At 59.1% G+C, this 24,952-nt stretch overlaps 1 protein-coding gene across 1 annotated transcript; it reads left to right on the forward strand.

The window, feature by feature from the left end:
* Positions 1-4,228: 4,228 nt before the first annotated feature.
* On the forward strand, positions 4,229-8,678 carry TMEM59L (transmembrane protein 59 like). Its single transcript, XM_054396325.1, has 8 exons — positions 4,229-4,381; positions 5,755-5,860; positions 6,106-6,200; positions 7,241-7,387; positions 7,476-7,575; positions 7,891-8,002; positions 8,133-8,250; positions 8,517-8,678. The coding sequence occupies exons 1-8, from the start codon at positions 4,229-4,231 to the stop codon at positions 8,676-8,678; spliced, it is 993 nt and encodes a 330-aa protein (XP_054252300.1).
* Positions 8,679-24,952: the final 16,274 nt, after the last annotated feature.

Raw genomic sequence — 24,952 nt, forward strand, 5'->3', positions numbered from 1 at the left:
TCCTGATTGTGGCAATGCCACTGTGCCCAAGCGCAGGCTGTCCCCAGCTGCAGGTGTGCCTGAGCTCTGGGGAGCAGTGGGGTGTCCCGAGAGCACTCCATGCTAGGGGGGCCTTCCCCAGCACAGGGGACCCAGAGGGACCCTGTGACCCTGACCTTCATGTTGGGATAGGGGTGAGACCCCGAGGCAATGGGACCTTGGCTGCTGTGGCTGAGGCTGGAGGGTGGTTCTGGGGGCTCAGAGCTGGGGGGACGGATTCCATCCCATGAGGACATTGCCCGGTGGCACTCCCTGTCCCTTTGCTCCCTGTCCCAGCTCTGTGCTCTGTGCCCGCTCAGCCGTAAGGGCAGGGACATGGCTCCTCGCCATGGATGGAGCATTGGGGGACAAAACCAGGGGTGGCAGGGGACACCTGAGTGGCCCAGGGTGCCCAACACAAAGAAGTGACACTGGGAGGGGCTGAGCTGGACTGAGGACAAGGTGGGGGTGACATCGCCTGGAAGTAACTGCCAGGCTCTGAGGTGTTGGGCACCGGCTGAAGGAAGTGCATGGATCAGAAAAGAAAGAACAATGAAAGTGAGCGGGAGGCAGACAAAGCGATGCCTTTTCCCATCCTCCTGCTTTTTGGAAGCTTCTGAATTGTTTTTGTTGAAATTTCCCAAAAATGTCAGGCTCCGGGAGCCACCCAGCCTGAGAAACTTCAGCCCCGCCGGCCGCGGTCTGGCCGAGTGAATCACGGCCGCCCCGGGGGCCGCCAGCCGCCCGCGCTCCGACCCATGGCCACGGCCCCCGCCTGGGCAGCCACCCTGGGCCCGGAGCCAGCGCTGGGTGCTGGGGAGGGAGAGCAAGGAAAGCGAAATCGCCCCTTGCAGCTGGAGCTAGGATCAGGCTGCCCACCTGCACCGCCGAACTGCAGCCCCCATTGCCTTCTCCTCAGCTCCCACCCACAGCCAAGCATGAGGTGGGATTGAGTGCGGCTGTGGTGGGAGAGCTCCTGGGGAGGGGCTGGCAAAGGCATCAGCAGAAGGGGGCTTGAGACTTTGCTGGGCAGTCAGGGGCACAGTAGGTTTGGGAGGAGAGGAGAGCTGGTCTCCACTGGTGTCACCTAGATGTGTCCAGGATGTCACCCCTGGTGGCTTGGGGACATTCACCCTCCCTGACCCATGGCCTGATGTTGTGGGATGGGGACAGGCTGAGGGGAAAAGGCAGCCCTGAGTGAGCCCTGCCATGCTTGTGGTCCCTGAAGGTTGGCAGTGGCACTGTGGTGGCAGGATGTGGTCAGTGACAGTGTCAGGGGGTAGCTGGAGATGACAGAGCCCCTGCCCTGCTCTAAGTCAGTGTGAAGGGCAGCAGGCAGATGTGGTCAGTGGACAGATGTGGTCAGCAGGCAGATGTGTTTTGTGGACAGATGTGGTCAGTGGGCAGATGTGGTCAGTGGACAGATGTGGTCAACAGGCAGATGTGGTCAGTGCTGCCCTTTGACAGTGACCTTTAAAGAGCTGCTCCCTCCCGCCCATGAGCTGCTGCAATCGCAGGCACCAGCCAGGCTCCCGCAACAGCATCCAGCCAGGCAGCCCCCTCTGACCCCCAGCCCAGGCTGTGGCGTCAGCATGAGGGTCCCCCGGGGCTGGCGTGGTCCGGCTGTCCTCAGCTCCCCAGTGTGGCTCTGTTCCCAGGGCCTCTTTGCCCTGTTGCGGTGCAGAATCCGGCCATGGGTCCCAGCTCCCTCGTCTCCCTGCTCTGCCCTGGGGGGATGCAAATCCCTTTGGATGGATCCAGGACTCCAGGGTGGCCCTGGTGACACCCCCACACCCAGACTGAGCATCCTGGCTTTGGCTTCCCACCACCCATCACCTTCCCACTAGCCTTCCATCCTGTGTCCCATGTGGGGCTGGGCCCAGCACATCTTACCCTGAATTAATCTAATTACTCCAGTTCCCAGCCAGAGCTTGCTCCATAAAGCCCTTGGATGGAGACAGCATCTGGCTCAAGGGCCAGGGTGTAAAAAACAAACAACAAAAAAACCCAAACCCCCAGAAAAAGCAATAGGAGAAGGCACAGCGGAGCTGCCTCTGACTGCCTGCATCCTTTTAAAGTGACCTGAGGGAAAAATAAAGAGGCTAGAAATGCAAAGAATCCAGCAGTCAGAGTTTGCTTTCTATTCCTCTCAGTCACATTTCCACATCTCTGGGTAATTTATAACCCACTTAACCCCTTCTCTGCCACCCCTCCACCCCCGCTTGGCACAGCCGCTTCGCTCAAGAGCATCTTCGCAGCGCTGGCCCCACCTTCCCGCCTCTGTTTGCTTTGGGAGGCACAAAAAGTCCCCAGATGGAGTTTGTGGATCTCTAGAGGGGGGGTGGGAAATGCAGCTGGCGTGGAAGGGATGTTGGAGCACCAGGGATGGGCTCTGGGGCATGGAGGTGTGGGGTGAAGGTTTCCCTTGCCATGGGGTGCTGGGGGGAGGCTGTGGTTTTGTGAGAGGCTCTGACAGAAAAATGTGGGTCGGGAGAGAGCAAGGCAAAAGGTAGCGAGTGTTGGGATGGGGGAGGGCAGTAAATATTTGCCAACTTGGAGATCACTGCCTGGGAAAAGGGGATTGCTGTTAAAAGAGGAGTGGGGGGAGCATGGGCTGGTGCCAGGCACGCTGTGGGCAGGTGCGGTGGGAGCCTTGCCTGCTGGATGTGGCATTCCCAGCTTTCCATCCGGGGGGTTTGGGACCACCTGGGATGTGGGAGTCTGGCTCTGTCCCTCCAGCTGATGGAAACCTCACCTGCGGCACGGTGCCGGGCCCGTGGTGACAGCCCCAGGCCATCCCCTTCGCTCGGCCATCAGTCACTGGTGCCAGACACGAGGCCGAGGGGCTGGAGGGGCTCCGGGAGGGGGAAGGGGCAGCGGAGCCGACCCGGCAGCGCCGCCGGCCCGGGCCGAGCACGGCCCTGGTTTGATTAACAAGATGAATAAACTGGCGGAGAGCAGCGGGGCGAGGAGAGGCCCCGCTTCCTGCTCCCGGGTGGGGCACAGGGTTGTGCTCCCCCAGACCTCTCCAAAGGGACCCAGACACCCACGGCCCCCCCTTGTCCTCCTACCACATGGCGTGGAGCACCTCTCAACCTGAGCTGGGATGGGGAGCCCCCTCCCTGTCTCCCCATGCCGGGGTCCTGCCATGTGTTCCCCATTAGGGCCGGAGGTTAGCGAAGCCCCCAGTCCCAGTCCCCCTCCTCCTCCTCCTCTCCCCCCCGGGCCGGCTTTGGGGTGCTGCCATAAATAAGGCTGATGGGAGGACAGCGAGCGCGGGGCCAAGCCTGCGACTTTTATGTCTTCGAAAGCCTGGGAAATCAGAGCTGTAAATCTGGGGTGTCAGGGAGAGCCCAGTGCCCGGCTGGGAGGGGCCCTGCCCAGCTGGGGAGGCGGGTGCCGTGCTCCAGGGCACCTTGGGCAGACTCCAAAGGCCACGGAGGGTAGCACAGCTGGGTCCAGTGCTGGCTGGGGACAAGAAGCTTGTGCCCCCTCCTGGAGTGCTGGCCCTGGGGGCAGTGAGGTTCCGGTGTTACTGCTTGCTGGTGCTCACCGGTGCCCAGTGTCAGGGCAGCTCCATCATCCTGTACCCCATCTCTGTGTGCCACCTGTGCAAATTATGTCCCCCACGCCCCGATGCCCACCCTTTGTATTGCTGGTGTCACTCTGCTGCTCCCCACTCCCTTTGCATCCTCCAGTCCTGCTGTGCCTCTCTGATCCTGCATACCTCTTGATCCCCCAGTGTCCCTCCCACAGCCCTTGCTCCCCCTGTACCTTCTGGTCCCTGTATATTTCCCACCAGGGCATGCCCCGTGCCTGCCCCCCTAGTCCTGCTGCATCCCTCAGTGCCCAAGCATCTCCTGGTGCCCAGGACCCCTATTCTCCTGCATCCCCCAGTCCATGAGCATCTCCCAGTCCCTAGGACTCCCCAGTCCTTCTGCATCCCGGGGTACCCCCGCATGCCCCAGTGCCCAAGCACCCCGCGAAGCCAGCACCCCCCGGTGCCCGCACATCCCTAACCCTTCCCGCACCCCCCTCCCCCCATTCCCGCTCCCCACTGCCATCGCCGGGGCCGTTGCCGGTGCCGCTGGACCTGCGCAGGCTGCGGCGGCTCCCCCCGCCCCCGGCTGCCCCCGCCCGGCGCACGGCGCGTCACGGCGGGGCTGGCGGGCGCTAGGTTCGCTCCGCTCCGCGCCTCTCCGCGCCCGCCATGGCGGTCCGTAGCCCCCGGGCCCTGCTCGCCCTCGGCCTGGCCCTGGCCCTCGCCGCCGCTACCGCCGCCCCCGACCTCTTCTCGCCGCAGCTCGGAGACACCGCCGGGTGCCGCGGGCAGTGCGGCCGCAGCCTGCCGCGCCAGGCCGCTGCCGTGAGTCCAGGAGGGCCCGGGCACCCGTGGGCACTGGGGGGACCGGGAGCGTGGGGAGCATCAGCAGCATCGGGGGTACCGGGAGCGCTGCAGGGACCGAGGGTACCAGGAGCATCAGGGATACTGGGAGCAACAGGGGAAACTGGGAGCGTTGTGGGAACTGGGAGCAGCAACAGAATCGAGAATACTGGGGGGCACTGGCAGCACTGGGGGCTCCAGCTTGCCCTGCATGGGCACTGCTGCCACACAGTCCCACAATGGACCACCCCTGTGGAGAGAATTATGGGGAGTACTGGGAACACCATGGGGGCACTGGGAGCACCGTGGAGGGTCACTGTGGGAGCCCCAGTGTCTCCACTGCAGTTTTGGGATGCTCCAGTAAGGACATCCAGCCCAGATTGGGGTGCCCACAGTGGTTTTGCCCATGCCAGCTTTGGGGGTGCCCCCCAGGTCTCACTGGTGCCAGATTTGGGCTGCCCTCAGTGGTGGCAGCTACCCCAGGCTGGGGATGGCACTGGTGAGGCCTTACTGGGCACACAGCAGGCAGTTATCCCCATGCTGCCCTCCTGCCCCCCACCCCCAGTGGCGTGGCAGAGCAATCTCCAGCTGCAGTGGCACAGGGGGCTCCCAGGGCAGGTTGGCAGCTGACATTGCTGCTGGGGGGAGCCAGCCCTGAGCCCTGGCAGCAGGGACCAGGATGGAGCCGAGTGCTGATCATTGGGCAAGGGGCACCACGGAAAGGCCTGGACCAGAGCCGGCAGGGCTGTGCTGTGCCAGGGGCCACGCGGTGGCACCCGGGACTGTCGCTGAACCCCCGTGGTGGCAGGGCTGTATCTAGGCCATTGTCTTGGCAGGAGCCTCCACTGCCAAGAGGGATGGAGTTGTTTTCCCATCCGGGCTCCAGCTGCCTCCTGCCAGCATCCACCTCTGCCCACGCTCCCCACGGGCATGTGGACCCCCACAGACACACAGAGTGACCTCTGTATGGGCTCAATGCACTCCTGCAGCCCCCACACTGTGTTCCCAGCCCCCCCTGCACAGCCCACCAGTGCAGCCTCTGCTTCCTGCGGCCCATGCTGGTTCCTGGATGGTGCCAAGCACTCTAACAGAGATGTGGGCACCTGCCACGTCCTCCATGGGAATGAGGCCACCTGCAAACCCCTCCACTGGATGCAAAATGGGGGGGCAGAGGCCCCTGGGATGCCAGCCTCCTGCATACAGGATGCCAGCCTGGGATGCGGTCCTGCAGGAAGGTAGCAGTGTCCAGTTCCCCCCAGTTGGGTGCAGGGGGGCCAGGGTGGGGGTGCAGCTGAGGGACTGGGCTGGCTCCTGGTGCCAGCTCGGGGCTGCCCTCCTCCTCCTCGCTGCAGGATGCTGTTCTCAACGCCTGTTACCGCGGCTGCCGGCTGCTCTCCATCTGTCACTTCGTGGATGTGAGCGCAGAGCTGAACACAACCAGAGCCGAGTGCGAGGCAGGTGAGGAGCTGGCGGCCAAGGGCCCTCCCTGCCCCCTAAATACTATCCCGGGAGGGGGTTCTCCACACATCACCAGCACCTCTGTGGTGCTTCCCACCCTCCCCAGCACCCTGCCTCTGCTCAGCTCCACGTGGTGCCACATGGCTGCATCCTGACCCTGCTGCAAGCAGAGCAGCACCCACTGGGTGCAGACTAGGGGTGTGACTTGGCACCCCTTAACCCTGTCCCCCTCTCTTGCCCGGCAGCATGCACTGAAGCCTACAGCAAGGCAGAGGAGCAGCTTGGCTGCGTGACTGGGTGCAGCAAGCAGCTGCCCGAGGTGGAGAGCAGGAAGGAGAAGGTGAGGGGTGGGGAGATCCCTCCCTCCCCCTATCAATCCACCCACCCATCCATCGCTCCTTCCCTCCCTCCCTCCATCCCTCCTTCCACCCATCCCTCCCTCCCTCCTGCAGGGCTGGGCCAGGCAGGCTGATGGCACCGAGCTCCCCGGGTGCGAGGTTCTGCCGGGCGGTGGCTGCAGATCCCCTCAATTATCTGTTACCCTTCCCAGCAATTAGCAACGTCCCTACGACAGCTTTTGCCTAATTAATTAAATTAGTCTTTAGCCCGAGGTGGAGGCTTTTGGCTTCGCATGGGTGCAGACAGGGATGAGGTTGTGCTGCAGAAAGTTGCGAGCCTTGGAAAGCCACTTTGCAGCCTGTGTTTGAGACCTTCTCTGTCTGATCCCATTTCTGATCCCATTTCCCAGCCCTCTGCGAGGTCAGGGATGAGCATCGGGGAGCACAGGCTGCCGGGGGGGGCTGTCACCCCCTTCACCCACCCAAAGCGTTTTTCCTTCGGGTTCCCAGGCAGGCAGGCAGAGCAGATTTAGCACAATAATTAGACACAGAATCTGACCCATTTATTTCCTGTTTGCTGGGCTGGCCGTGCAAGGGGCTGTCGGAAAATGTTGGGAGCCAGTGGCAGGGAGCAGCCAAGCGGATTCCAGCAGGGATGCTTTAAAAATAACAAACGGCCGCGACGGCCAAAAATCCAGGGCACGGAGAGGCTGCCAGGCGAGCAACGCCCTCGGCAGCGCCACCGCTCCGCTCCCGGCGTTTAAAGAGCTGGGTGGGAGCACGAAGCTGCCAATGCAGGGGGCAGGGCCATGGACCCGGGGCTGGGCGATGCCCCTAAGGGCTGGGGCCCTTAGGACTACAGCCCCTCCCTTGGTGACTCTCCCAGGGCTGGAGCACAGCTCTTGCACGTCCCCATCCCTGGGAGAAGATTACTGAGCCCCGAGTCTGAGCGCCTGGCTCAGCCTGTCCGCATCCTGTGGCAGGATGTTGTGTCTGGGGGTGGCTGGTGAGGGGCTGCTGGGGGTCTGATGTCCCTTTGCAGAGCCTGGAGCTGCAGGAGACGTCGTTCTCCATGTTCGATTTGGTTTCCACCTTCTGCAACGACATTGTCAGCTCTGCCCAGAGCTTCATCTCCTCCACTTGGACCTTCTACCTGCAGGCAGATGATGGCAAAGTTGTGGTGTTTCAGGTGGGGGTGTCCCATGTCCCCTCTCTGCTGGCTGCTGAGAGGGATGGGGACCCCCTTGCTCACCCCTCTCTCCCTTCTGACCCACCAGTCCCGGCCCCAGATGGAGTATCCAGTGCCTGAGGCTCCAGAGGCCCAGCCAGTAGGGGCAGCACCGGGGGCCAGTCCCCGCGTTCCCCAGCCCCACACAGGTGCAGGAGGGTCTGGGCTGCTGGGGGTGGAGGGATTCTGGGAGCTTTGGAGCCCTCCTGGCTCTCATCCGATTTCTCCAGAGCTGAGCAAATTCCCCTTTCTCGGCTCTGATCAGCATCCCATGCCCCACACCCACACAGGGGGCAGGGGGTGGGGAGAGTCTAGACTCGGGACCCACTCCAAGAAGCTGCTGGGATTCTCTGTGCCCCCCTAGCAGGTTCCTCAGCACCCAACCAGGGTACTGACAAGGGGATGAGAGGGGCAGGCATGCCCAAGTTTTGTGCCCAGGCTCAGCATCACCTTTCCCCTGCCAGGCCCCCGCGGGAAGGGGGAGAAACCCCCCAGGAAGGAGCCACGGGGCAAAGCCAAGGCACAGCACCCGGACGCCCCCCCGCCAGAGCATGACTTCCTGGGCTGCATGGCCAAGTAGGTGCAGAAGGGGCTGCATGGGGGCCTGGGAGCACCAGGAGTTGATGCTCCCCCACTCCCAATGCCCACCCCGTGTCCTGCCATAAACTGGTGTCCTCCTCTGGTGGGGGCTGGGGGGGTGTTACAGGCGCTCAGGCCTTCCCCGCTGGATCCTGGCTGCCTGCCTCTTCCTCTCCATCGTGGTGATGCTGTGGCTGAGCTGTGCCAGCCTGGTGACTGCCCCCGAGCAGCATGTCAAGACCCAGGTATGGGGTGAGCTGTGCTCAATGCAGCCCAGGGGGGTCCTGCGGGAGTCCCTGACACCCAGGGGCTCCCTGTCAGGCTGGGTGAGCCTTGTGGGGCTGAGATGTGGCCTTCTGGTCTCTGTGGTCTTTGGCCATGCTGCTGGGTTCACTGGACTGTCCCTGCTGTGTGGTACATCCCCAGCCAGCCCCATGCTGTCCCAGGCTGGGGACGAAGGGGTCCTGTCCTTTCCTCTTGGGCTGCACAGGCCCCACTGCCTCTTTTCCAGCCTCTGAGCATCAACGGGGACAAGGAGTACCTGGAGGACCTGGACAGCCCCAGCCCCTTCCCCCTGCCACCTGTCATTGCTGTCACCCTGTGCCCCGTGCACGGCAGCGAGGATGCAGGACCACTGCCCCTCAAAGTCGACCTGGACAAGACCATCCTGTAGTGCTCCCACCCCTTCCCATCACCTCCCTGCCACCTCCCTGTCACCATCCCCAAGGCAGCAACCTTGGTCCCACTCCACTGCCCCATGTCCCCAGTTCATGGAGGGACATCTCTGGTGCTGGAGTGGGGGGGATCAAGGGTGCAATGTGGCTCCCCAGGAATGGCCACTGTGGAGGAGGCTCCCACGAACTGGGCAGCAGCTTTGCCTCCTCAGTGGATGTGCTGTTTGCTGAGACTCTGGTTTCCAGCACTCAAGAGCCAAGAGAGGAGCCGCCAGAGTGGGGAGGCTGGGGGGAGCCCATTCCCGGTCTGTCTGCTCCCGACCGGAGCCCCCCGGGGCCCCGCAGCCCTCCGGGCATGGCTCCAGCGCTGGGCAGGAGGGAGCCGGCTGCGGTGGGGGATGGAGAATGCCTGCAGAGTTCTGGGCTTTGGCTCGGTACATCCACGGCCTCCCACCTTGGGCTGAGCCTCCAAGGCGCCGGCTCCGGCCCTGGGAGCTCCCTTCCGCCGCCGGAGCCATTGCCTCGGGCAGCCGAAACGTGGCGAATGGATTTGGCGTTGGCAGATGGAATGAGGAGCAGATCTCACTGCCTCCATGCCCACACGAGGACCCAGCCGGCCCCTTCCCGGGCCTGTGGAGGGGCCCCGGGATGGTTCCTTCCTCTCCCTGCTCCATTATGCCCTTGGGGTGGCTGGCACCGATGCCGATGGGTTCCTGGTGGGATGGAGCAAGGAACGAGGCAGTGTTTCCCTGACTTGTGCTGCTGATGCGATGTGTCCAAGCTTGGGCAGGAGGTGAGAGCTGCTGGGACACCTCCAGCCTGGGCTCAGCATCTCTGCCTGATGCCGGCAGCAGCTCAGCCTGAGGGACTGTAGCTGATGGCAGGACTCGGCAGCATCCAGCCTCCGGGTCTCCAGGCTGCCAGTGCTGCCCTGGGAGCAGGGGCCAGCCCTGGGGTCTCACAGCCAAAGCCCCCTCGGCTGTTCCCAGCACACCCCTTCGGCACGGAGGTGTCCCCTCTTTGCCCCTACTCCCTGGGGCTCTGCTGCCGCCGCCGGGCCCAGTGTGAGCCGGGGCAGCTCCCCACCGTTCTCCATCACTTGACTGTGCGTCGTTTTGTGGTTTGATTTGCACTGGCATGTGGCTCCTCGGCCCCCGGCGCCCCGCGGGGACACCCCTGCTCCCGGGGGGCGGTCCCCACCATCCCCGTGTCCCCCTAACACATCTGTACAGTTTAACTTATTACCTGCGACTCCCTCCCCTGGGTTTTTTGGGCTCTCTCCGTGTGCCAGATGCTCCCCAGTGCTGAGTGGTCTCTGGGGGGCCATGGCATGGTGGGGCAGGGGACTCTTGTCCCCATCCCTGACAGTTCCATGCTGCTCCGTATCACTTTCACCATTGCAACATATCTGGGGTTAGGGAACCGGGTTGGGGAGGGGGTGCAGGGGGTCTTGTGTCCATTCTGGGGTGCACTTTTCATTGTCGCTTTTTAGCCGCTCAGCTCGGTGTAGAGCTTGGGGAGGTCTGAGGTGTTGACCCTGGCCGTGGTGGTTCTCTCTGTCTCTGGGGTGTAACCAGTCCATGAGCTTGGGGCAAAGGGTGGCCATAGAGCCCTCCCCAGCTTCGTTTCCAAAGGGCAGACCCAGCCCCAGGCTGGCTGGGTGGTGTGGGCAGAGGGGAAATAAAAGGTTTGTACCAGACCAGGCTGAGTTGGTGGCTTCACATCAATGTGCACATCACAGAAGCACATCAGGTGCCCATCAGTGGCTGGGGAGCAGGTTTGAGCTGAGAGAAGGGTACAGGGCTGTTACCTGTCATCCTGTCTCTACGAGCTGAGCCAGGATAAAACCCCTGGCACAGCAGAGAGAGACCCCTGCCTGGTCTGTTCTGCCCAGACGCAGAGCGACCTAGTGCTCTGCTCTGGGGATGGCAAATCTGCATGGAGAGATTCAGTACCGAGTACCAGAGCCGATGTGCTGTTCCCTGGGGGCTGTTGCCAACGCCCATGGGAGGGGTGGGCTCAGTGGGGGGTGCTGGGTGAGCAGGGGGCAGTGCACCCCAACACCACCCCTTGGCAGCAAGGAAAAGGAGGAAGGGATGCCGCGGCGGGGAGGGCTGCTTGGACGTGTTCTTGCTGCACGCAAAAGAGGGCTGGGGAACGAGGGCTGCTCCCACCGAGGATCACCCAGCGGCACCCAGGCGCCCACTCCGTGGAGGAGAATCGTAAATCAGGCCCCGGACGTCAGCGCCAGGCATGGCACCCCCCGGGCGGCAGGGCTAGGGCACGCTCGCACGTGTGTGCATCCACCTTTCCCCGCAGCAGGGGTTTGTCCTGGCATGGTGCCCGTGGCCACGCCACAGTCGAGCTCTCCCCATGCCAAGCACGACACAAGAGCTCACGCAAGGGCTGCAGCCTCGTTTCTAGCACTTCAGTAGCTCAGCAGGGTCCCTTCCTCGGAGCCAGCAGCAATGCGGGGCCCCTGAGGAACCGGGGCTGGGGCTGGCCTCAGCTGCTTGCTTGCTCTGGGATGCGGAGATGGGAACGAGGAGAATCCTGGAGCTGTAGGATCATGGGATCCCAGACTGGATTGGGTGGGAAGGGACCTTCAAAGCTCATCCAACCCCCCTGCAGTCAGCAGGGACAGCTGCAACTACAGCAGGTTGCTCAGAGCCCCAAACAACCTGAGCTGGAATGGTTCCAGGGGTGGGCATCTCCCACCCCTCTGGGCACCCTGGGCCGGGGTCTTACTCCCAGGATGGTTGCTGCCAGGGGCTGAGACCCCCAGCACCAGGTTCTCTATATGCCCCTGCCACAGGCTGGTGCAGAGGGAGGTAGCAAGGCACAAGATGGGTGCAGACAGCTGGTGGCAAGATCTGCCTGACGCGGGCAGTAGGTCCCCTCCTGGGATGGGAGCCGGGCTAGGAACCGTGGACAAGCTCCTGGCCTTTAAACTGGAGTCAGATTCCTTGCTGCTGGCTCGGGGTGCAGGGAACTGTGCCCAGGAGCAGGTGAGGAAGGACCCCACTGTAACGAGAAGGAGCTGCATGAAATCAGCTGGTTCCACTCCCCCCAGCAGGCAGCCGGGGGTGTTCCACCCGACGCCTTTTCCTTCTCTCTCCCTCTTTCATTTGCTCACGGGGCGGGGAAGCAGAATTCATGGTGTGTGGCCTCAGCAGCCAGCATTGCTGGCCTCCTGCAGTCCTGCCATTAGGGTTACAGCTTGGACTCGATGCCCTGAAAGGTCTCTTCCAAGCCAAGAGGTTCTGTGACTCCCTGATTCCATCTCCTCAGATGCTGTCGCTCAGCCTCCAGCAGTTGGTGATGAGGGTTGCAGGGGTCTTGCCAGCTGTCCCCTCCCTTGCCACTCTGTGGCTGCCGATGTCCCCTCCAGAGCATGTCCCGATCCCAGCGCTGGGGGCTGGCCGTGGGCCGAGCAGGGGCGGTTTTGTTTGCGGGCATCAGGTTCCCTCCTCTGCTACTGCCTGCTCCCAGCGCTGCTGTCCCCCCTGCCCACTTCTCTGCTGAGGATGTTTTCAGGAGCCCTCGCAGCTCCATGTCCCTTATTGAGTACCTGGAACCCTGTGCTGTGTCCAGCCAGGAGGTCTCTTCTTGGGAAGAGCATTGGGGTCTGTGGTCCAGGGATGATGCACAGAGCACAAGGCCCAGGACTGGGAGAGCAGAGTGGGGAATGACTCCAAGAAGTACACAGGAACCAGCCCTCACCCCTGACCTGTGGCTCAGAGTGGACACACTCTTGGCTCACCTGACTCTCTGCCCCTTGCTGCCCTTCCCTACTCATGTCCCAGTGAGATGCTGCTGGCACAGAGCAGCTGAGGGAGGTTTCTTGTTCTTGCCTTGTGCTAGAGGAACCAGAATCTTCCTGAGAAAGCATAGCCAAGGGAGAAACAGAGGGTCTGGGCCCTGCCAGAGCAGGGCTTTTGAAGATGATGGAAAAAAGAGCCTGGGCTCCCCTCTCAGCTGGGGAAAGGATATTTGTTATCTGCTCCAGCTGCCTCTTGCTGCCCCTGGCCCTGCTCCTGCTAGCACATGGCTGCAATCCTGACCAGTGGAGCTGTAAATTTACCCTGCAGAGGTGAATCTCTGACCAGAGATGGAGTGAGGATGAGGATGTGGGATGGGGAGTTGGATGGGGGTTCAAAGCGAGCTCTGGCAGCACCACTGGCTTGCAGCACCTTCCCAACTCCCCAGGATAGCTGAGCCCTCGTCCTTAGCAATGCCAAGCACCATCTGGAGCCAGCAGCAAAGCTCATGCGGCCTTCAAAGATGGAAACTTCATGGCACTGCCGAGAGCAGGCAGCCAGACAGGCAGGGGAGCGCCATGCCACAGGGGAGAACGCATCCAGGGGGTTCCTCTTCTCCCCACCCTCCCTCCTGCAACCTGCCCCAAAGAAGCTCAGCCCCGGCCGACTCCACAACAACAGAACCAAACGAAAAACAATCTCCTCGTGCTAATGGGATTGGTTCTGTCCCTACCACGCACATTCCAGCCCGGCTCGAGGGACCACTCGGGGCTGGGGCTGGGGGGGGGGAGGGGGGTGCTAAGGAAGCCAAATTGTTCTCCCTCTTCAAATGTCAGAGTTCAGCACGGTGCTGCTGGCCGGGCCTGGCGCAGCTGCTGAGCCGTGGTGATGCCGTGTGGAGGCGAAGCACCCTCTGGGCAGCGCCTGCGCACATCCAGCCCGCCAAGTGACGAACATTTTCCACTCCCTGGCCTTCATTACTTCTTGGAACGCAGGCCCTGCTCGCCGGCCCGTGAGGGGCTTCGCTCCCTGCCGTGTTTATGTTCCTGCCTTGTGTTCTCCTGCCAGGTGAGGAGCGCAGCCAAGCTGGCCAGGGGGAGCTGGGATCTCCAGTTGTGCCTTGGCCAAGCAGATGGGAATTGGGCTGCCCTGAGGCACTGGTGTGGGGCAGCACCTGCTTGCCTTCGGTCACCATGGCCACCCCGCTGACCCCACGGGCAGGATGTGTCCCAGGCACTGCAGTATGTGCCTCGGGCATCAGGACGTGCCTCAGGCACTGCAGCATATGCAGAGGGCATCAGGACGTGCCTCGGGCACTGCAACATGTGCAGAGGGCATCAGGACGTGCCTTGGGCACTGCAGCATGTGCCTTGGTCATCAGGATGTGCCTCGGGCACTGCAGCACATGCAGAGGGCATCAGGACGTGCCTACAGCCCAAGGGTTGTACCAGAAGGTGTTCAGCCTCCCCTGATGCCAGGCCCCACGCAGCTCTGTGTCTGCTCCCTGCTCACACCTGCTCCTCCCCACGTGCTCTTGTGGTGGTGGAATTGTTTTGGCTGGAAAACACCTTTGGGATCATCCAGCCTTAACCCAGCACTACCAAATCTGCTGCTCAGCCATGTCCCTCAGCACCACATCTCCATGGCTCTGAAGCACCTCCAGGGACGATGATTCAGTCACTTCCCTGGGCAGCCTGTTCCAGGCTTTGACAACACTTTTGGGGAAGAAACTGCTCCTCACATCCAACCTGAACCTCCCCTGCTGCAACTTGAGGCCATTTCCTCTTCTCCCCCAGCCCTGACCATGGGGAGATGCCAGCAGGGTGTCCTGATGGGGCAAAAATAAAAGGGATGGGGAGGACGAGTTCAGGCAGTGCCATGACCCCAAATGTGCATGGAGAACCCTGACTCTGCCAACACACACAGCCCCTTGCCTGACCCCTCCCCAGGCTTGCTAGGATTATCCAGGGATTAGCTAGGATGGAGCAGGAACGAAAGCAGCCAGAAGCACAGGGTGGAGGAATAAGGCAAGGCAGAAGCACAGACAGCCAAAGAGCCCACAGCACCCTCCAGGCAAGCAGAGGATGGAGCTGTGCTGGCTGTGGATGGAGCAGTGTTGGCTGGGGATGCAGCTGTGCTGACCATGCATGCTGCAAGGAGGCAGTGAGCAGAAGGGAGGACACTCGCAGCCTCCTCCATCACAACAGCAAAGGAAGGGACTGGGAGGCTTTGCCGTGCTGGGGGAAATGTAGCAAGAATTGGGAGGGAAAAAACAAAAGCTTGCTGGGGCCAGCTGCCTGCCTCCTCCACCCAACACAGATCATGGACCCAGAGCGCTGCGAGCCGGAGGAATTCTTGTTCCCGAGCGCTGCTGGGATGGAACAAGGAGGTCGGGGGAAAGGCAGCTGCCAGCTCATGATTTTGCCATTAGCCTCCCAGTGCTGGCTGTGGATTTGAAAGCCCCAGCTGTGGGAGCCTTGGGATCTGTGAGAGCTTGGCTTGCAGTAAAAGGTACATTGCTAGGACCTCATGTTTTGCAGGAAGGGAGGGAAAAAAAAGGTGACAAGATGACTCAAATACATCCTGATGGCTTAGAGTGAAGAGCAGAAAGAAGGATGGAAAGAGTTTGGAGTTCATTCTCTTTTTGTTCAGGCAGCAGGTTGGAGTTGTGATTTCACAGCAGAGGGCTGCTCTCCACAGTAGGAGCCCCAGGGCTGTGATATACTGTGTGTGCAGGATGGATGTATTAAACTTGTGCAAGCTGCTCAGATGCTGTCGTAAAAACCACCTTAGATATAAGGCAGGCTCCTTGGGGAAGGGGCTAAGTGCACTCAACAAATAATGAATAGGAATAAAAATAAATATCAAATGGCCCATAAAAATCAAAGAATAATGGTAACTAAAAAGTTCCTGGATTTGCTGCGAGAGATAAAATCCCATCAGCAGGATGGAATAACAAGAAATAGGCCCTCTTGGTTCCTGCTCCACAGGACACAAGTCAGCACGCCTGCTCACCAGAGGAGTTATGGAATACATCTTCCTTCCAGCGTCTTAAAAATGCATTTTTCATGCTTGGAGAGACCTTCTGGGGTTTGATTTAACTTGGATCTGGGGAACATGTGAAAGGCATTTACAGCATGTGGCACAGCCTGGCTTTTCCTGCAGGGGAAGCAGAGGTGTAACGTTCACAGCTCCCATCCGCTGCCCCACCTGGCGTGGAGAACTCCACGGCGAGCAGGCAGCCCGGCCGGGGCAGCCCTCAGCAGGGCTGCTTCACTGCTGTGCATGCACTAAACCAACTGCCCTGAAAACGCCCACATGGACCTGACAGACGATAAGGGGAAAGAGTTTCTTCCGAACCTGTTTGGAAGAGCAGGGTGCGCTGCAAAGCTGAGCCTGCAGAAAGGAGCCGCAGGAGACAATGGAAGGGATCGAATGAAGCAGAGCTGGTGGGTGAGGAAGCAGGACAAGCCTAATGGGTTGGTAACGAGGGGTAGGAGCCCCCAAACACCATCAAAATGCAAAGCAGACAGCTGTGGGGAGAGAAGTGGGGCGAGAGCCACGCTTGCTCTGCCTTGAGGGCAGCACTGCCCGGTGGAAAGGGCTGGGGAGCGACCGCTGCGGGCTTTGCCGATCACCTGCGGCATTCACTCCCCTCCGCTGCCGCTCCCCGCGCTGACATCTCCTCTTCTGCGTAGGTCGGGTCTAAAATAACAGGGCCCCAAGGTCCTGGCTGGGGTCTCCGTGCTCTGCAGCAATACAAATAGCAAATTAATAAGCACTGCTTCCCTTTCTCCCAAAGGTTTTACGAGGCTTAATTAATGAATGTCTGTAAAACGCATTTGGAGCCGGGAATGAAATGTGCTGTGGAAATGCCAAATATTTTTAATGCTCCAGCAGATTTAGAAGGTTTAAATAAGAAAAATACACATCCCTGCCTCTGAAACAGATTGCTCTCCTTGAAGCAGAGAGCTCCAGAACATGAAGTTTTCATCAGGCTGACTTGAAAGAGCATTTTCACGGCTTTCCAAGCACGTTTATTCTCATGGACGAATCCCCCCTCTCCCTCGTACAGATGTGGACACTGAGGCATGAGAAATCAAAGACATTTACCCCCGGCCGTTGGCAGAGCCACCGCTATGAATAATTTCCTGATTTCCACTGATGACTGGAATGCCCTCTAGACCCTCTGCTCTCTCCAGATGCGTGCTGGCTTTAGAAATTACACGGCTCGGCTTCAGCCTCCGCCGGCCGCTTTGGGAAGAGCCGGGAGCGCCTCCGGTGCCGACCATGTGTGTGGACGCTGGCAGCGCTGGCAGCTCTGGCACGGAAGCGGCGCCGCCGGAGCGCTGAGATCTCCAACGAGACTGCACCCTCTGCAGGGTACCGCTGCTGCTGCACGGCCCGGGCAGCCAAGCCTGCGCCACGGGTGCCCGGCTGGCGTGGCAGCAACCTTCGTGCCCCCGCCGGTGGGAGCAGGGCTGTCCCCGCAGACCCGGGCTGGCTGCACGCACCACGGCCCCTATGGGATGTGCCTGGCTGCAGGTCATGGGCTGGGGCCGTCGGCTGCTGTTGGGCAGTGGTCAGCTGGAGGGTGGTGGCACAAGCAGGCCCATGGTGGCCTCTGGGGTGGTGACAGAGCTTTGGGACACCTCAGTTGTGGGCGGTGGTGACAGAGCGCTGGGACCCCTCAGCTGGGTGATGACACCTCTCCCAGGTCCCCTCAGCCACGAGGCGGTGACAGCTCTCAGTGACCCTGCGGGCACGGGGAGGGGACAGCCCCCTGGGCTCCACGGCCATCAGATGCTGACAGCCCCCAGAGCCCCCTAAGCCGCGGGGCACTCGCAGTCCCGGGGCCCCCCCAGCCACAGGGAAGTAACAGCTCCGGGGAACCCTCAGCCGCGGGGCAGCGACATCGCCCGGGTCCCCTCACCGGCGGGGCGGTGCCAGGCCCCGGTGGCGGCGGGGCGGTGCCAGGCCCGGCGGGAGCAGCGCGGTGCCGCCGTTCCCCGGTTCCCGCCGCGGGCCCCGCTCGCTCCTGCGCCTTTAACGCGGCGGCTCCTGCCGCCTCCCAGCTCGGGGCCCGGCGCAGCGAAGATGGCGGAGTCCGGCGGGGCCGAGTTCGCCGCGGAGCGGCCGAGCAGGTGAGCGGGACCCGGGCGCGGCCTAGGCCGGAGGCCGGGGGGAAGCGGGGCCCGGCCCGGCTGGGCCCGGCGGCGGGCGGGGATCGGGAGGGTGAACCCCGGCGAGGGCCGCGCTGGTTTGCTGCTTTCCTACGACACCCAGCAGCGCCCTGGCTTTCATTTCTTTGCCCCTTCTTTTCCATTTCTTTTTGGCCTTGCCGCTCCCCGGGGGTCCTGGCGAGGCGGGGAGTCCCGGTGTCTTGGGGAGGGGGGAGTTAAGAGGGTAGGGGTGTTCCAGAGCAGGCCCCGGTGGCTGAGGGTCCTCTGAAAGGTGAGGAGAATAATTAATAGTAATGCTTTGCCCGGTGAGGCTTCTGAGGAGGAAGGGTGAGGTTTGGGGGAGGCTCTCAAACATGGAGTATTACAAATCACACCTGGCTCGCCCTTGGTCTGTAGAGACACCATGTTTATAGGCTTACAGAAGCACCAAGTTTTTGGTTTGAGGTCCATTCTCTTGTGCCCTGACCACTCCAGGCTGCAGACCCCTCCTGGGGTCACTGGTTTTGGTCCCTCTGGGGTCACTCAGCTGGCAAAGGCAGCACAGAGCTGGTGGTGGTGAGCAGATGGTTGTGGCTGGGACTCATTGGTGGAGGAGTTTCAGTTTCTGAGGGCTCTTCCCTCTGTCATCCTCCAGAAGTTGTTGTGTTGGACAGTGTCCAGAGCTGTGTGGTTTGTCTCTCGGATGTTGTGCTGTCAACCTGTCACTTGGCTTCAGAGCATCATTTATCCTCGACTCTCACTGCAGGCACTCCTGCAGTAATCCTGCCGTGGAGGAAGTTCTCACAGCCATTGTTGAGTGCTGGAGAAGCCTCTCTCAGTTCTCACCTTAGATCTATAATTTTTGTATCTAATGACCACCTGTGCAAACTAGATGTTGTCTTGCTTGGGGCATTTCATTTTCCCTCCCTGCACCTCCTTTGCTGCCCTCTCAGAACAGGAACAGCAGCTCTTGCACACAGGTGTCGGTCGGGACACTGGCTGGGCGCTGGGGAGTCTCTGGTTCTGGGTGTGGAGCGGTGAGAGATGGAAGTAATTTGTTTCAGGGCCGTGATAAATCACCCAGGCTGGAGCCGCAGCACTTTTGTTCCCTGAGCTGTAGCTCCAGCCTGTTCCCTATCGCTGCCTGTTTATTTTCTTTGTTAATTTCAAAGCAAAGCCTGCTGAAGGTTGGAGCTGCTCCTTGTTGGTCCTTAGCCTTCTGTTTCCAAGGATGGAATTACTGGGGAGAACCCAGGTGGGGGCATTGGACATGCCACATCATCTCTAGAGAGCAAGAGGAGACCTTCAAGGGCATTCCCCATCCCTAGCCATTCCTTGTTAGGTGCTTCCACTTGTGGCTTTTTGCACTTGCTGAACATTTCCTCTCTAAGGCAAAGAAGCCTGAGGCCTCCCGTGCCATGTTGCTGGCACTCTCTTACTCACACAGCCAGGGCAGAATTTCCATCTTTGGAATTGCTACTGCCTGGCTGATGCTGCTTGCCCTGAGCAGGCTGCAGAGCAGGAAAATTAACTTGTCTGCTGAGGAGCCTGTCCCTGCTTTCAACAAGAAACACACTGTGTGAGCTGCTGTGGGCAAGAGGCTTTCAACACACTGATGGCATGAGAGAGGCTGAAGAGCAGACAGCCCAAATCTTCTCTTTTGAAATAAACTTTTTCTTTAAAAAAAAACAAAACAAAACATTAATTTTCCCTTTCTTCCTCTATGGATAGAATTTCCTGAGTTACAAATGAGTTTTCTGTTTTATTCCCAGCCCTCTGTACTTGACAGTGGTGAGCCCTCACCTTGGACACTTTGTTCAGGTTTGGGCCCCTCACTCCAAGAAGGACATGGAGGGGTTGAAGTGGATCCAGAGAAGGGCAACAAGGTCTGGAGAACAGGGCTGGGGAGGAGCAGCTGAGGGAGCTGGGATTGTGCAACATGGAGGAGGCTGAAGGAAGGAGGGCAGCCAGCACCTTTCAAACCTCTCCCTGATACCATTACCTGCTGAAGGCAACCCCACTTGTCAAAGGCAGAATAAATGGGCAAGAGAGGCCTGTGGATCCCTGTCTCTGGATTCACATCCAGAGAAAGTCAACCTCAAGTCCCCCAACCTTGTGTCTTCTGCAGAAAGTGGTGGGAGAGAGGGTGAAGGTGGAGGAGGCTGGAGCAGGACCGTGGCAGGGAGGTGATGCTGAGCCTTGTGGTCTCCTGTGTAGCTTCAGTCTTCCATTAGACTTTTGGCTTTTTGCTTTTGCAACTGTGGGAAGTTTGGTTTTGTGGTTTCTGTGTTCCCTGCCCTGCCACATGGAGATCTGCAGACAGATTTAGTTGTTAGATCTGGTAGACGTGGTGTAAATGTTTACGCTCCCATTGAATGGCTGCAAAAATAACTTCAGCTTTCTGTTCCAACGTGGGGAGGCTTCTGAGCTGGAGCTTTTATTCAGGCCAAAAGTAAACTTCAGTGGTTCTTTGAAGGCTCTTCTTGTCTTACCTCCAAGTGTTGCGTAGTGCTGACTGCTTCGTGAGGAGCAGCCTTGCAGCACAGGACGGTGCCTCCAGTTCCTCCTTTACATGGAGGAGAAATGCTGAACCTGCACAGAAATCAGGGAGTTGTGGTGGCCTTGGCTTGTCCCAGCCAGCTGGCAGGGTGAGGGTGGCAGAGCTGAACTGCCCCAGGAGCTGGGGAGCGTAATGAAGTGTAGGATGGACACTAGTCTGCTGGAAGGTAAGCGCTGAGGTTTTGGGTAAGGAGGAAAACAGGCTGCAAGCAGCCAGGGCAGTGAGAGCATTTGGTCCTGGGGCTGAACTGGAGTTGCTGTTACTGTGCCAAGTGCTGGGGCAGCTGCTGACATCTGCCAGTAAACCTGATTGCTTCAGCTTGCACTGAAGGGATGCTGGCTTCTGTTTCTCATCTGCTGCTTCACTCACCTCATGTTGTCTTTGCCTCTGTGCTCCTCGGCTGCTCTGAGGCTGTAATCTGGGGGGTGGAGGTGCGGGGAGGGGAGAGGAGAGGCTCCAGCTCGCTGCACACTGTAGTAGCTATTCCAGGTGTAACTACTCCTGTCCTTGGCATTCCCACACAGCCCAGAGGATGCAATCAGATGCCTCAGCAGCAGGCTGAGGCAAACAAGGCTCCAGGTGCCCTGCAGTCTGACTTTGGAGTTCTGCTGAGTTTCCCAGGCTGTGAGCGAGGGGCCTGGAGTGGTCATGAGGGAGATGCTCCGTGGGGGCAGCTCTGTGCCTTGTTGAGAGCTGCTGGTCGAGCTGAAATGGGCAGTGCCCAGCAGGAGCACAACCCAGCCACTGCTGATCGTTGACAAGCTGGGAAGATCCCAATGGATTCATGGCCGAAGCAGTGGTCGCCGTGCCACAGATCAGCTTCACTCTGTTTCCAAAGGTGAAGATGTGTTGCTGGAGCAGGGTGGAAGGCAGAGCAGGGTGGCATCTAGAAGGCGAAACAGCTGGGCTTGGTGTGACTTTTGGGGTGGCCTTGGTGGCTCTGCTGTGCTCCCCGACACCACTAGGTGCCTCTCGGTCTTTGCTGAGCGGCTGTGCCACGGGCGCCGCTGGGAGAGCTGTGGGGCTGGTACCCGCGGCTGGCTGCCCAGTGCTCCGCGGGGCCTGGCCAGAGGGGCGCCTCTGCCTCTGGCTTTTGAGGGGGTTTGATCCCGCATGGCTGCAGCTTGCGCTTTCCTAGAGCTGAGGGCTGGCAGGATTGGACCCCGAGAGCACGTGGTGGGGGCGATGTGGAAGCGTTTAGGGCAGTGCTGCCAGCAGCAGTACCCAGGGAGTGAGGAGCCTGCACTCAGCGCTGTGCCGAGGGCACTCAGGCAGGGTTTGGGTGGTTGGTGTCAAAGCCGCCCTGCTTCTGGGGGTCCTTGTGGCCGGCCGAGCTGGGGAGCAGTGGAGAGAAGCTGCCTCCTCCATTGCTGTCACAGTGCCTCTGGCTGCCAGAGTAATTTATGTGCTTCCAGGGATTTTTATATTTGCTCAGTTTGTTCCTGGCTCCGTGGGATTAGGTTTGGGGCTGACAAGAATAAAACCACGCAGAGGTTTGGGGGGTTGGGTTCTCATCCTTAGTCTCTGTGAAAGTACAGGTTGAGACTGTGGAGGGGCAGTGTGGTGGTAGTGATGGGCCCCCTGCTCTGTACTCCCTACTGCTGGAGGAGATGTGGGGCAGGACTGAGGTCCTCTGTGGTAGCTCTGGATATAGATAGAAAGAAAATGGCAGATCCTGGCCGATGGTCTTCTCAGACTGACATTTTTGTGCCCCTCCACGACCCTAATGCCACCAGGATGCAAACTGGGGCTCACAGAGCCCTTAGCTGGGAGTCACATTGGTCACTTTGGGGGCTGACTGAAGAGAACCAATCTGCTTCTGCCATTGGTCCCTGCACCAGCATGGAGAGAGATTTTTATGAGCCCTATTGTTTCTTTCTTTCCTTCTCACCCCAGTTTGATCCAGATACAGCACCTAGTGTGCCCCTCACACTGAGGCTCCATGCAGGTGGCACAGAATTTAATGTGTTCAGATACTTCACCCTCTGCTTTTTGGTTGCCTTTTCCTTTTTACCAGGCCAGCTTTTGACAGCCATCCCCTTTCACTGGTGCTTATAGCAGAACCCAAAATCCCTCCTCCTTTGACTTGGAGCAGCCTCCCAATGGAAGCCCGGGAGCAGAGTGTGTTTGTATGTGTCTACTGGGCCCTGTGTGAGTCCAGTTCAGAAAGAAAGAAAAACAGAGATTTGGAAATGTGTCTGGGACTCCTCAAGGGACAAAAAATAATATTTCAGAAAAATAAATTGAAATGCCTCTGGCTTCAGCTGCTGCCTCACCTTTGGGTAGTGGATTTCCTTGCTTTTCCAGCTTGGGAGAAGCAGGATGCAGATAAGCCAATAATGGGATCCCAGAATCCCAGGATGGAGAGGTTGGAAGGGACCTCTGGAGTTCACCCAGTCCAACCCCCTGCTCCAACAGGGCACCCACAGCAGCTTGGCCAGGAGCACAATGGCCGGGGGGGTTGGAAGCTCTGCAGAGAGGGAGACTCCACAAATTCTCTGGGCAGCCTGCTCCAGGCCTCCAGCACCCTCACACCAAAGAATTTTCTCCTTCTGTTCAGATGGAACCTCCTGGGCTCCAGTTTGTGCCCAGTGTCCCTTGTGCTGTCCCTGGGCACCACTGAGCAGAGTGTGGCACACAAACTCTCACACAAATTACTGCTTCTTGTAAAACTCACACTCATTTTGAGTCCTTTTATTTGAGCGCTCCCAATTGCTGGTTGCTTTTAAATGGAAATATTACTCTCAGGCATTCTGCTTTTATTTGTTGCCTTGGATGAAAGAGGAGGTGTCAGGAGAGGAGAGTGAGTAGAGGCAGAGGAGAGGAACTGGAGAACTGAAGGGACTGAGGTGGAGAAGGAACAAAGGAAGGGATTAAATGATTTTGCTGCCATATCTTTGCTGTGGGTGATTGTGTTCCTCTGGAAAGCATCCCCTTCACTCCACCTCTTAATATTTAATTAGTTGTTAATCATTAAGTGCTTCTTGTTGTTGCTAATTTGGCCAGGGACGTGATGGTAAATGTTGCGTCTGCTGGGGTGCTGCTGGTGGCAGTGGAAGTAGGTTAACAGGGCAGGTATTTTAAGTCTCATTGCCTGGCAGCTTCTGATCTTCCCTGCACCCAGACTTCAAGGAACCCTTTTTGCAGGGGTGTGCAAAGGCCACGGGGGTGCTGGCCCAGAGCCCTGCCAGGCATCTGTGGAACAGCAGCTCTGCAGCAAAGGCTTCAGCCCAAACGTAACATTAGTGCAAAGTGCTGAAAGCTCATTTTCATCGTTTGGGCATGTGACAGAAAGCCTCAGGATCTGAAATATTGCAGTCACCATGGCTACCAGGGACTTATCTGAGGGAGTTTGACTTTTGTTTTGATTTTAAGTGTCTTAATTGTAGTTTAACAATCTGAATCCGAGAGTGTTTTTTTCCTTGGGCATGAAACTAAAGGCATTAAATGATTTGCATTGTTCAAACATCCATCATGCTGCCTGGCAGAGGCCTGACAGAGGGTCCTTAATATTCATTCCTGAGGTTCTGAATAAAGTCACTCTTCAGCCTTCTCTTGGTTCTGCTGCTCTCCCCATACAGGATCTTTTGCAGGCTTGAGTGCTCCCCAGGTGCCTCTCTGGCTGTTGTGCAGTGCCCAGGCCTTTGTTTGCCTGCAGGGAGGCTGTGGCACTCCAGGCTCGCTGCAAACACAGGCAGGCTGCTGCCTTTCCTCCCTCCTCTTCTGTACCCCAGCCATGCCCTGCGGGGTGCTGCCTCCAGAGCCTGTGTGTGCTGGGGAGGCTGCCTGCTGGAAGGCTGCCCTGCTCCACAATCTTGCCAACCCCCTTGAGTTTTCCTCCTGTATGAAAAATGACCAAGCACCACCTGCCCAGAGAGTGGGAGAACGTGGGTGGATGTCAGCAGGGATGCTGAGCCAGGCTGCAGAATGAGCCTGGTTAGCAGTGGACTGGCCCTCCTTCCAAGGAGGACCCTGCTACACAAAGAGGAGGAGGAAGATTGTGCAGAGGCAGTTGTGTAGCAAAAGATTTCTCTGATTCAAGTGAAATCACTGAAATGTTCTAATCTGCTCTAGGATAATTCCCTCCATTTGTACTTGTGCAGTAGTTACAAACATGCTGAAATATGAACTCAGGCTTGGTAAGCCTTTAATTCCAGCTTTGATGTTTTTAATCATCAGCACAGATTTGGTAAAAATGATTCATTAGCCTGGAACACATTTTGGGTTACACGTGATGGTGTGGAGAGGCAGGGAGGCAGAGACAGGGGATGATTGTTCCTTGGGATGCTCCTTGTGCCTCCTCTCAACTGGTTCTTGGAGTGGGGCCCTTGAATCTCTCTCAGCCCAGCAGCTCTCGAGGCCTCTTGGGTATCCAGCCCTGAGTGCAGAGGGTTCCTCACTGCAGCTGCTGCTGGTTGAAACCCAAGCAGCCCTTGCTCAGGAACAAGGCAGCTCAGGCAGCAGGCTCAGGGCAAGGATGAGCAGGTGGCCCAGCTCCTGCAGTAGGTGCAGCAGCACAGGAGTGTTTCTGGCCTTGTTTGCCTTCCCCGCCTGCTGCCTGCCTGCAGCCACTCCCTCAGCCCTGGCTTGAAGGCATTCCCAAGCCTGCAGCCTGGTTTTGTGTTGATTTTCCCCCAAGCAGTGGTCACACACCCTGTGCTGAACTCTGTCCTGCAGTGACTGGAGAGGATTGAAAGCAATCTGGCTTCCGAGCAGCAGCTTGGAGACAAATCCTCAATCCCATTACTTGTTCCCTGGCAGAGGCTCTCTTTGAAAACTGGGTACCAGTG

This window comes from Indicator indicator, chromosome 36 (assembly GCF_027791375.1).
Source record: "Indicator indicator isolate 239-I01 chromosome 36, UM_Iind_1.1, whole genome shotgun sequence".
Classification (NCBI taxonomy): Eukaryota; Metazoa; Chordata; class Aves; order Piciformes; family Indicatoridae; genus Indicator; species Indicator indicator.